Source organism: Choristoneura fumiferana, chromosome 11 (genome assembly GCF_025370935.1).
Source record: "Choristoneura fumiferana chromosome 11, NRCan_CFum_1, whole genome shotgun sequence".
Classification (NCBI taxonomy): domain Eukaryota; kingdom Metazoa; phylum Arthropoda; class Insecta; order Lepidoptera; family Tortricidae; genus Choristoneura; species Choristoneura fumiferana.
The window spans coordinates 6404345-6417451 of record NC_133482.1 but is presented as its reverse complement, the minus strand read 5'-3'; the positions used below and the strand labels follow the sequence as shown (position 1 = coordinate 6417451).

The 13107-nt window shown below is 37.1% G+C and overlaps 2 protein-coding genes across 2 annotated transcripts; both read right to left on the bottom strand.

Moving 5' to 3' along the window:
• Positions 1-1157: 1157 nt before the first annotated feature.
• RpS25 (ribosomal protein S25) lies at positions 1158-1983 on the bottom strand (the record flags this gene model as incomplete). The annotated part of the gene is given in 3 exon segments (XM_074093872.1): positions 1158-1341; positions 1599-1691; positions 1893-1983. Coding segments are annotated over 3 exon segments (280 nt in total), but the record flags the coding sequence as incomplete, so codon positions are not given.
• Positions 1984-4498: 2515 nt separating this feature from the next.
• On the bottom strand, positions 4499-13006 carry Pex6 (peroxisomal biogenesis factor 6). The gene is made up of 10 exons (XM_074094226.1): positions 11799-13006; positions 11369-11476; positions 10896-11029; positions 10146-10635; positions 9681-9848; positions 9230-9376; positions 8329-8487; positions 7150-7297; positions 6192-6331; positions 4499-5787 (listed from the first exon to the last, which is right to left on the bottom strand). The coding sequence occupies exons 1-10, from the start codon at positions 12907-12909 to the stop codon at positions 5648-5650; spliced, it is 2745 nt and encodes a 914-aa protein (XP_073950327.1). The 5' UTR covers positions 12910-13006; the 3' UTR covers positions 4499-5647.
• Positions 13007-13107: the final 101 nt, after the last annotated feature.

Here is a 13107-nt window from a genome sequence, read left to right as displayed (position 1 = left end):
CAACATGGTTTCACTTTTGCAAAAGTTAGTGAAAAAAATCTGCATTCTAGTCTAAACTGTCTCATAAAATTCCAAATACTTGGGTGACCGAGCTTTGCTAGGGCCAAAATTCTAATTAGTTAACCAACATATAAAAGTTCAATATCTCAATAATGGCTGAACTGATTCTTATCAAACATAGCTAAAAACCACCACAAGGAAACTCACTTTCACATAAAAAAAACATCAAAATTGGTGCATCCATTTGAGAGCTATGATGCCACTGACAGGCATTGGCATCAAACTTATAATTATATAACCCCTCCTCTTTTAGCATTGGAGGTTTAACTCCTTTTCCCAGAGATAAGGCCAAACTAAATGAATTGTTAATCCTCAAAACCACCACACAGCAAATATGATCAAACTGGTTGGAGCCATATTGGTGATCTCCAACGTAACTAAATAAATACATAATAGTTGTTACACAAATTGCTTGATTAAAGGATTTACTGTCATGTGGTACAAATGGAAAATGGACAACTCAAAATTATACCACAGAATAAGTAATACTAGTACAAGTACAGAAGGCAAGATTCTTATGCCTAAACATCACTTTTGTATGGCCGTGAAGCTTCTGTACTTGTACTATTACTTATTCTGTGGTATAATTTAGTCATCCATTTTCCATTTGCACCAAATGACAGTAAATTGATTAAAGGTACCGATATAAACAGAAAAATATGTACATAGTTTTAATTTCATCAGTGATTTCCATGCAATGGCATAAGTTCTCAACCATACTCAACCCACAAATATGTTGTAGCAATAGTACAATGGGCCGCAGTATTGAATGTCAATAACATTAAAAGTCACAAGTAGTTGAAATCAATATACAATTTATAGCAAGAGGACCACTGATAGAAGTTTGACAGGCCTCAGGTTGAGCATAGCTGACCCAGGCTATCAGAGCTACATGAGGCATCTAACCATTGAGCAAGGAAAATTCCACAAATAAATAAGATGCACTGAACAAGGCTAGGAAAACAAAGCAATCCTAAGGGTGGATTTTTATACTGCACACCGCCTAGGTCACACAGCTCTAGTTGTTGTTCGACGTAACTTAATGGATTTAACTTTACTCTAAAACATTACTCTTAAAAATACCACAAAACACTTACCTTTTTCCCTAAGCTCAACGAGAGCTCGTCTCGCGAGGGAGCCTCGGACCTTTAGCCTTTCGGAGACCACGGCGGGTGTGATCAGCTTGTACTGGGGCACTTCCTTGTATAGCTTTTCATAGGTGGCCTTGTCGAACAGAACTTGGTTGTTCAACTTGTCACGGACTTTTCCTTTGGACCACTTCTGCAAGCCAAAAAGCAATGACATGAATAAGATGCAAGGGTTCGAATAGAAAAGCCTTGGTTAAAAAACATTTTATACCATCAGCCTCAATATATCAGTATTTACTCTCACTGAAATTCAAGATAATGTGTGTAATCATCTGGTATATTAAATTTAAATAGCAAATTTCCCTTAAAGTTATATTGAAAAGTATAAAGAGTGAAAATTACAAGTGACATGGACATAACCTCACTTTATTCAACTTACAACTAGCTTACCTTCTTCTTGGCTTTACCGCCACCTGATCCCTCCTTCTTCTTCTGTGTCTTTTGCGGCTGCTTGGCCGAGGATTTTGCGTCCTTCTTGGGCGGCTAAAATCACAAAAATATTGTTGACAAGCGAGATCGCCACGAGGTTTACGTGAGAACACTTCCATTTTCACAAATTTTAAGTAACTCTCCAAAACCTAATTATTTTAATTAAAAGTCACTTTAAAAGATGCATTTCTATTGCGTTTATCATTTTAAATTATTTTATTCCAAATTTTTTGAGCCCCCGCACTGAATACTCACCATCTTGGAAACCGGAAAGAAAGATGGACGTCGCTTGGTGTTGCTACACTATCTGTAGTGGTGGGATGATATTAAAAACCGATTTTAACGGTGTTTTAAAGATTTTAATGTAATAAGTTAGAGAAACGTAATGTAGAAGCGCTAATCAAAATGTACGTCCATAAAATAAATGCAAGGTGAAATAATATCATGTCAAGAAAACAAATCATACAATTAAGAAAAAATCGGTGTACTGCCTTTTCGGCGAAATATGTTTCGCCAAATTTCACTTAGCAACCAACCTTTCGCCAAAGTTTCATTTGGCAAACTAATATTTGGCATAACTTTACTTCGCATTTTTTTTATTTCGCAACATTTTTACATTGCAAAATTTTACTTCATCACACATTTATGTAGCAAATAATTATGTAGCAAATGATTGGCTTAGGCAAATAACAATTGTCAAATTTTGGGCAATTTTTTACATTGCAAAGCTATACTTCAATTTGATTTGTGCGAGCGAGCGAAGCGAGCGAGCAAGACGGTTCGGAACAGAAGCGACTTGGATAGTTTAGGTTCAGAAGGCTAAGGCGGGAGCGAAGCGGAGCGTAGCTCCCGCCTTAGCCTTCGATGTTAGGTTTTTTTTATAGCAGCCAGGATAAATGACACTAGAAAAGTAGGTTGGATGCCATTCAATAAGTTGCTAATTAAGGTATGACAATCAATACATTTGACGAAAACATAAATGACATCTTAAAAAAATCCAGGTAATAATTTGCATAATAATAATTTATCGAATCATTAGTTGGGAAATGATATCAGTGCGAAACGTTGAGTTGGGAAATAACATTTCGCCTAAATAAAAATATGGGATAAATAGTTTGGGAGTTAATAATTTGCTAAATAATTTTCGCCGAATCATTAGTAAACCGAAAAAATCATAAGAATAGCAAAAAATCCATAATTTTATATTTTTTTGTTGAAATTAAAATAATAATAATTTAATATTTATTGGTATTAATCTAATTTAGGTTAGGCACACATTATCAGGCCCTATCAGGCACAATACTGAAGTGCAAATGCAAATCTCGAACTTCGTATGTTGCCGTCAGCCGTCCCGCTGATGCTTACGCGAGTGAAAGAGACGGTGCGATACGAACTTCGACTTTCGAGTTTCATAGTAGCCCCTCAGATTTTTAGTGTATTTTTTTGTTGCCATATATAAACATTTTACTACAAAAATGTAAGTTACGAAGAAAGTGGCGCCATCATAATAATTTCTACTTTTTTAGGGTTCCGTAGCCAAAATGACAAAAACGAAACCTTTATAATTCCGCAATGTCTGTCTGTCTGTCCGTCCGCGGCTTTGCTCCGAGACTATTAGATGCTAGTGCACGGATTTACAGTGTTATTTTTGATATCCGTTAACTTTAAGGGGACAAATCTACAGGTCAAATGAAGTTTTTTATTTAAAAAAAAACAATGAACGTGAAGCTCATATTTATGCAAGAAAAAAGGTTTTTTTTTCGAAAAACTAAATTATTTTTTCAATTTCGCGAAAAATTAATTATCAGGTAGTTCATATGAATGAACTGAGTCGTCTGCCGAAGTTAACGAATATAAAAAAAAAAACCGTAAAACGCATGTAGCAACTAAGGGTACGAAAAAACCCGTCAAGAGCGTGTCACACACGCCCAAAATAGGGTTCCGTAGCCATTACGAAAAAATTAAGTAATATTTTTCTAAGGATTTCGTATTTTATACGGAACGTCCACGGCTATGCCACATGGAGGGAAAGTACCTTAAATATTGAACATGGAACGTTTTACTGAAAGAAGACATTATTTTAATTTAAAAACAATTTAAACTGCATTCATAGATTTTTAAATAATTACATGGTTGAACCGGGAATTGAACCCGCTACACGAAAAAAAAAATACCATGTAGCTTTATCATCATGATATGATCTATATCCCTCAAAAATTTAAATCAGGGTGTAAAAATTTGAAAAAATTCGGGATGATAAGTAGTTTAAGATTGAATAACAGACAGCCTAATGGATAAAATGCACCTTCCTGAACTTGGTAGATACCGTACACAATACGAAATCCTTAGAAAAACATTACTTGATTTTGTCGTAATGGCTACGGAACCCTATCTTGGACGTGTCCGACACGCTCTCGGCCGGTTTTTTGTCGTATCTGTCCATTGATACGCAGCATAGGCTAGGGTTAAAAAGGCAAAAATGAGATCTAGATCGGCGAGTAGGTATTGTACTAACCTCTTGTGTCCGTTGGTTCGATGCTGGCAGCATAGTTCCACTTTTGAATAATAATATGGAACGGACGCAAGGGTGTTAAACAGAAGACTTGTATCCGAGCTGCCAACGTAGCATGTTGATTTGAAATACATACGAAAAGATCATAAAGAAGTGTTTTTCTTAATATAATAGTATATTATTAGGCTAGTGGACCGTCCGTCCACTACAGTACCTATATGGTAGAACTGTGTGAGGAATGGAAACCCCACAACTCGTCTTCTTTGCTCATCGCTATACCTCTTTGCTTGGCTTTGGTGGCCTCAAGGATTAATTTTTTACACAAGTTGAAAATAGTAAAACTTCAACAAACCCAACAAATAAAACTGTATTTACAATGTACCATACAAATTAAATGATATACACTATTTTTTACATGTTATTTATAACAAATAACCATATTTTACCTTTGGGTTTAAGCACTTTGCATATAAAATAATAGGCAGGTTAATGTACATATAATTCATAGCTAAGGTAATCTATAATCATAATACAATTAATAACTAATCTATCCCATCATGGGTGCATAATTTTCGTCGTTATCCAGTGTACTCCTACAACCATGATATTGTATGTATTAAACATCACACTGCATACATTATCTCGATAGCAACGATAGTTATACGTTAAGGCGCAGAAGAAACCTAGTAAAGTGGGCTAAGTTAACAGATTTTTAGCGCCGAGGTAGACAAATCATTTTTCATCACACTTGCTCGTAAACAGTGTCATAACATGCAGGCTACCTTGGTTGCAACCCCCCAAATAAAACCCTCGACCTTAATGTGCTTGTCATGAAACCCGTGGTCGGTAAATGAGTCATTTTCCGTGCTAATTTTCATGTCGTGAATGAAGCCCAAGGTCGGTAAATGAGTTTGTTACTGCATGGCGTGCTGCTGCTCCGTGCGCGCTGCACACGCACGCCATGCACATGCTCTGGGGGGGGGGGAAGCTGGCGCTGCCAACAGCGCAATCAGCGGTATCGACGATTTTTGAAAAAATATTAGTTTTTCTTTTACAAATATACAGTTTTACTCGCAAATGTGATGAAAAACATTGGATGTCGCACGGGCGGTACTAGAATTACGAACATCGACTCATCAAATAGATAGAATTCTAATAGACTCTCGTTCGTAATTCCTTATTTACCGCCCTTAAGACACAATGTACTATTTACTTCGCAACCTAACACTAACACACCTTCGTTCGATCTACAACTTCAATTTCCCTACAGCCATTACAGCTGTACCTGCAGTGTACAGTCGCCATCAGATATTTCGTAGCGGCCAAGGTAGTCAATATATCGGAACATGCACTCTATTATTAAAGTATTAGAAGATTTCATGATTCGACATTTTTGATCACCTTGGCCGCTCCGAAATATTTGTTGGCGACTCTACATAAAATTTCCCTGAAATTTTTCCACATTATCACCATGCAAATAGTAAATTTAAGGCATGATTCACATCTGCGACTGTAAGGACTCGTAATACGCTAGCTCGTCGTCGGTGACGGACGGCCGGAAGGTGTCCACGCCTTCCCACAGCTCCGACACCCCTAGCACTATTGAGTCAGGACTTAGCTCGCTCTCTTTCACTAAACCTGTGAACCAAAAAAAATATTAAAAACCAATGCGCAGTGTAAGGGCCGCAATAATATGCAGCAAAATATTAAATATTAAGTTTTGATCGACTATATCACTCTTTTATTTTTAAAGCCTACTAAGCCACACACACTTAAAGCGAATAAATGAATATGAATATGAATATAAGCTGTGAGAGTTTTCCTTTTAAATTCACCATGTCATGATTTTATTCAAAAACAGTAAATAAACAAAAATGTCAAGGTAGTTTCTTAATTTTAGTGAGTTGAGTAGTTTGTTTGAGAAAAATAAAGTGTACCCACGGGGAGTTGCAGCGACAAATTAGAATGTACAGAATACCAACTTTTTCTAAGGATATTTATTAGGTCGTGTACCGCGTCCGTTGGCGGGCCCGGGCACTCACCGCTGTCCAGCTTGCGCACCAGAGCCCTCACGGCAGCGGCGCGCGCGGTCGACACCACGTGCAGCAGGTCTGCGCCCGTGCAGCTGGCCGGGAGCGCCGCCGCCACGTCCGGCAGACTCACCTCGCCCCGCAGATTGTAGCTGCGTGAACGACAAACGTAGGACAATCAAAATTGTAGTCGGTTAAGAAATTCCTTGTACTAACGAAAATTTTAATTAGTGAAATTGTAGAATCGACTCCCATCAGCGATGTTCCATACTACAGTCTTCAAGGGCTACTACGAAATTCGAAAATCGAAGTTCGTATCGTACCATCCCTCTCACTCTCGTATATAATATAGCGTCTGTGAGACGGTACGATACGAACTTCGATTTCCGAAGCACCAATATATGACAGAGCAAAGCGTCCATAAATATCTGATACGACTTTATTTCGACGTGTCCGATATTTTCACACGCTCTGCTGTGGCAGATATTAATGCCCTGGGTAAATATTCAGCATTTTTGCGGCGTTTTTTCCTCATTACCGTTTCGGTAACTATATAAGTATTATTAAAAGAGCTAATGCTCAGGATTAAATGATAAAAACTAAACAATACACCAATGCTACATTTAGCGTGATAAAAATTCTTGCAACTTGTCTGTTCATTGTGCTAATAACGTGGGATGGTAATGACGTTTAACCTAGCGGTCAGAACTATAGAATTCACCCACCTATGATATCAAAGACTTCGAGAAAAGAGTATCTAATTCCCTTAAAGGCGGGCAACGGAGTAGCAATCCTTATGGAGTTGCTTTAACGTGGATGGTGGTGATCGCTTACTCCTTATAAGGATAAGGAGTAATTGATAGAAAGAAAGGAAGGCCTTTCTTTCTATCAATAAAACAAAATAAAACGGTCCGACCACGACACGACTACGCACGACTGAAGTCGCCAAGAGCACCTTGCACGTACTTACCTTCTACATAGCGCTTTGAGCACCCTAGTTTTCTCCTCGACGCCGCAATAAGGACCGACGTATACGAGCTTGTCGAGACGGCCCGGCCGCAGCAGCGACTGCTCCAGTAGATCCGGCCGGTTCGTTGCGCCCATTATGACACGCGCGACTGCGCCAGTAGATCGTTAAGGTTGTTCCCATTATGACCACGAGATCTGCAGATTCGGCGTAGTATATGTATGCGGATATTATTATAAAGTCATCATGACCAATATTTACAAAGAAGTAGTAGATCGACCGTTCTTTTAAAGATACTGGAGGGTACCAGATAAAAAAGTATAGAGTCGTTTCCTTCGGATACTTGTGCATGTAGAGTAGGATAGGCAAACGCTTGCTTACTCTCTCACGGAAAGCCATCAATAGTGCGAGTGTGGCTCTGGTCACTTTTTTAAAAGCGGCTATGTAAAAGAGGGACCTAAGCTTAATAAAGCGTCATTACGTCCAATCACTTTATCAAGAAGGCATAGGGCTTCTAGGCGTTTCATTTACGTAAATAATGACGTATTTAGTGAATAATGGTTGTCCATCGTATTTGATCGGAAATTTTCGTGCTCGTGCTCTCTCAATTAGCTTCAGTACCCATAAAGTACCATATTAATGGATATGAAAATGTCACTCATTTTATACAATAATTGAGGGACACTTCGGGTGCCGCCTTATTTCAATTCAGATCTGACTTTTGCCGATGGAAAACCATTACGCACTACATCTGTATAGATAGTGCCACGAGAGTTAAGTGACTGATTACACACACAGCTACAACATGTCGTATAATGACAGCAGGATTTTGACATTTACTCATTCATTTCATTCATTCTCCTTTTGTGCAATCAGTTATTTTTAACCGACTTCAAAAAAGGAGGAGGTTCTATGTTCCAATGTTTGTATTTTTTTGTACTTCAACTCTCGTGGCACTATCTAACTATACGTACAGGTCGATTCACAAGAGCTGGAACGAATGGATTATATGAGTGAATGAAAGTATCTGTGTTTCCTATTTATTACAGTTCACACAAATACGAAAATTTCATGCATCTGTCATTTTCCAACAATAATGTCTAAGTGACATTACTTTCGTTCAATCCAGCTCTTGTGAATCGATCTATACATTTGTTTCGTGCTTTTTTAAATGATGAATACCTTCCTCGCTGGTGACGCCGTCCAGCTCGGCCAGGAGCTGGCTGACCACGCGGTCGCTGGCGCCGCCCGAGTCACCGGCGGCGCCCCGCCGCGGCGCCAACGCGTCCAGCTCGTCCAAGAACACTATGCACGGGGACGACGCACGCGCCGATTCGAACACTGGAAAAAACGGAGATACAGTACAATGACTCTTTATTGTACACCACAAATAGTAATCGATACAGAAAACAGGTACTATCGAACCAACTGAATAGTGACCCACTGTGGAACCTTTTTGTAGAAAAAGTCATAGTGATATTGCATTACTAGACATTGACAAGAGAATTCATTGTGACACTTACTGTGAGAACGTTCTACAGTGGGTCAGGAATCAAATATGGTTCAACTGTAGTTACATGGAGACAAAATTACCAGGTAAGCTATTGCTCACCTATTGGTGAGATTTCGCTATTATAACAATATTTTTTCAGAATTATAAATATCCTGGAATATTCTTGATCATTGATCGATGCACGTTGTCTGAAAAGGCAAGCTTACCAGTATTAAACACTTAGACAGAATAGCTAGTGAAAAAGACAAAAATAATGAGATGCTGTGATTTTCATGCCAATCTTTATAGTTAGAGCTTCTTCTATTAAATATGACCATGAGCTCAAGAGTCAGCTTAGTTTTATTTATTTTTGTTTTCATAATAAACTTAAAACTTTTTCAGGCATGGTGCTTATATCAATCATACAAAGATACTCGCTTCAAATTATCCGCCTTCGGATTAATCCTTCATAGAACAACTATGATTAGTTTTGTAGAACCGTGGGTAAATTGGCGGGACCTAACACAAATTCAAAGAACAGAGAACTTAAACAGGACAGTCAAAACGTAACACAATTGATACGGCAATTACCTTTTCTGACATTCTCTTCGGACTGCCCAATATACATGTTGAGCAGTTCTGGTCCTTTCACGCTCATAAAGCTGACATTCAGTTCGGTGCTGACTGCCTTGGCGACTAACGTCTTGCCGCAACCAGGAGGGCCGTACAGTAAAATACCTAAAAATACAAGTGAAGGAAAAAATACAATTGTCGGTTTTCGAAACTAATAATTTCACAAAAACATTTGAACTAAAAATGTGTTAAGAAACCTCGTGGTACTATTTGAAGACCTTATTTTATGGTACCTGCCTACATTATAGAATACATACTAAAGCAAAAAAAAAAACTCACTTGCGAGTGATAATGTCAATGGTCAACTCAAATGGGCGCCAAAGCTTTGAGTTTCCCGTGAAAAATTACTCGTAAATAGTGATTATGAAATGGTATATTGTTGTCGAAAATATTTTCATGTTAATGTTACCTGAACGTTTGAGACTAGAGTTTTTAAACAGATGTGGGTACTTGATTGGAAATTCTATAGTCTTTAGTAGTTCTGTCTTCAGTTTATCCAATCCGCCGATATCTTCCCAGTGGACTTTAGGTATTTTAGGAGAATCTAAGTGGTGACTTTGGAGAGATCTTATTGATTCTGTAAGCAAAGTAAATCATTACATTTTTATACATGTCCATAATTTTCCAAATGACCAGTGAAATTGGTTCCACCTTTTGTAACTGTTGATAGGTAACTGGAAAAGTACCTCTATATGTATAAAAAAAAGATGCTCACCGAATGGCCTATTGACTGGCTGTGGCTTTAAAAATGACCTAAGGTACTATGTAGTATGCATGATTCAGTTGGCAGAATGAAACACCGCATGGCATGTCCGCCGATTAACTACCTTTTTTGCATTGTCCCTATATTTTGAAATTTTAAAAAGAGTAATACCTAAGGCACAATTAAAGTGTTCTTCTTGAAGAAGACGCAAATCCGGATCCTCGAAAGGTAGATGAATATAACTGTTGTGTTGCTTCAAATAGGATTCCCTCATCGCAAAATGGACTAACGTGTCGATGTCACCACACAAAAACGTCTCTGTTTTAGCTGCAACCCTTTGCAAAACATCTTTGGTATTTTTAGGAAGACTTTCTTCATCTTTGGACATAGTATTTGTTGAATTTTGCTGTCCATCAATACTCAACTGCATGACTGAAGCATACCAAGCCAACATTTCATATCTTTGTTGAACATTTAACCTGGACATATGAAACTTTTCCAAAAACATTCTGATTATGTTTGGCTTTAAATCAACTTTTTCTGAGACCGCTATGAATATGATTGGATGCTTTGTGTAATTTTGGAAGAGATCTATTATTGTATTCATGAAGTATTCCATTACTCTGCAGTCTTCATTGTTTTCAGGGTCCACAGCAAAAACCTGTAATTTTTTTATAAAATATATTATTAGTCATTGCCATGAATCATACATAGACTTCATGCTTATATATAGATACTAGCATCTTAGGGGCTCTTTTGGGGCATCTTAGGGGTTACCCATTATTTAGATATTTAATTACATAAGTTCAACATATGTACTGAAATAAAATGTATTAAAAAAGTTATGTTAATGTAAGTACTAATAATTATAAGGGTCAGCAGGCCTGAAGTAAAGAACTAGTATTTTTTAAATCATATTACCTCAAAATTGTCCAGTGAAACAATGACAGGGGATGCACCCTTTGCTTTCTGCACTGCCAAGTTGATTTTACTTTCTGTTTGTTTAGCTGTAGAACTCTGAAGGGAATTGCAGTCAATAGGTAGGCAATTGAGACCTGGAAATGACAGTCTTGGCTTAGGGTCCAAATGTATAATAACCCTCCTTCTTTGCAATTGGGTAACAAGCAAGGCATTCATGACTTTAGTCAAATGTTTTGCAGCAACAAAAGCAAAATTAGTTAAATGTACTTGTGTACTTGCATGAGTCTAACATTTTTATCAGCATTAGAAAAATGGTAAATTAATTATCTTTAGCTATCTTTTACTTATTATTGAAACATTACCTTTGTTTATTTTGTAAAAGGATTTTTGGATAAACAACAGATGCAAATTGTTTTACTTCTTTTTAGTAGCAAAAAAAATTGTAGTCAAGTTTGAATTTTTTATCTACTTACCATTACATTTAGCCAACATTTTAACAAGCTGATGTTTTCCAGAACCTGTTGGTCCAGTGAGGAGCAGCATTGGTATGATAGGGTTTGATAAAGATGTAGATAAATCATCTGAAAATCGAAATGGCAAAAATTACTACTGTTTTAAATAATTAATTGGGTATTACTGCAGCATGCAGTTATTACAACAAAAAGATTTTATTGTATAGAAGAGAGAGATTTGGATCCTCTGCTAGGTAGGAGTCCTTGTGTTAATGGATACTGGTGGATCTCGTTGAGTTTCTTGCCGGATTCTTCTCAACGGAGGTTTTTCCGAACCGGTGGTAGGCCTTGTTGTTATGAATTGACTTTGACTTTGGTAAAGAATCAGACCAAAAACTAATGTGGCATCATACAAATATTATCTTTAGTGTAACCATTTATAATAACTTACTTATTTCTCCAGTAATAAAAGGAATAATTGTTTCCTGTATTTGATCAAATTTCTGCCGTAGTCCAGTCGGGCACAGCTGTAGCACTTGCATATTTTCATTTGTCAGCTGTGGTTTGAAGAACTCATCTCTTGGTTTAGTAGCATGAATATTTTCCCCTAAATTTAATTGTGTTACTCCTCTCACTATGAAAAATGACTGAATTATGTTTTCATTATGTTGTTTTATATCGGAGTCTCTGCGCCCATTGACTTTCCTACATTTGAAATATAGTTTTCCACTTGTTTGAACCAAGTCCAAGTATTTACAATGATACTTGTTTGTGATGTCTTGGGTAAGTTCTATGCTAAATACATCATTCAAACTCACTAGTTTTGGAATTTCAAAGTGGTTACTCAATACTTCCTTGATAAATTCATTAGATAGATCATACTCATTCACAATGAGACTTACTTCTGCGTTTTCTGCAATGCTTGGTGCATATTGTAATGATGGTATGGTATGAAATGAAACGGTAACTTCTTTGCAATTAATTAATCCAAAAGATGAGAGTATGTTGTACAATTCATTTTCTGATGCCATGGCCACATCATTTTGTACTAGCTTCGATCCAACTACAGGTACTATTCTTACATATTCTAGGCTGCTCGATTTTTTATCAGTCCATAACTTCTTGTGTAATTCAGATGTTAAAAAATCTAAATTGTATCTATCTGGTATGCTATCCTTATTTTCAGAACTTTGCTTCTCCTTGTATTTCGATTTAATATCTGTGGTTAATTTCAGCGCAAGCCACAAGACACCATTGTCAATAAAAAACAGATTTTCAGCACTTAATTGAATAAATTGTTCTTTAGATATAACCAGACATTTATGTTGCAGAACGGGTAGATTTACTTCTAAATTTGGCTTCAGAAGGTGCCATTTAACGTGTGGTGGAACAGTCCTCAATCTGAACATGTCTATGCCCTTTTGAGCCAAGACTCTTTTGTGATAAGAAAGTCTAAATTTTATTGCAAGGAACACGAGGAATGTGTATGAATTATACTTCGGATAAATAATTTTTAGGCAAAACTTTATCACCCATAGTTTCACTGAAACGTGTTCATTCATAATTAACGAAAGGAACTAAAAACAAAAAAATATTCTCACGATATTCAAGTCATACGAATAAAATATTTCCACTATTTTCTTCAAATGTCAATGTCAAAAACAAAGAGAACTGTCATCTGGCACTGTCAAAAATACTTGAGCTGTTCAAGTCTTTGGTAATGCCGCGCAACGCATTATCTTCTTCACAGTTTTCAATGC

What these genes read in the sequence shown, in the direction of transcription:
- Pex6 (XM_074094226.1), bottom strand. Translation starts at nt 12,909, where the DNA reads ATGAATGAACACGTTTCAGTGAAACTATGGGTGATAAAGTTTTGCCTA. An exon ending in AATGTTGGCTAAATGTAATG is followed by an intron (nt 11,030 to 11,368) that starts GTAAGTAGATAA and finishes TGTCATTTCCAG; the next exon opens with GTCTCAATTGCCTACCTATT. An exon ending in ACACTTTAATTGTGCCTTAG is followed by an intron (nt 9,849 to 10,145) that starts GTATTACTCTTT and finishes CTTTGCTTACAG; the next exon opens with AATCAATAAGATCTCTCCAA.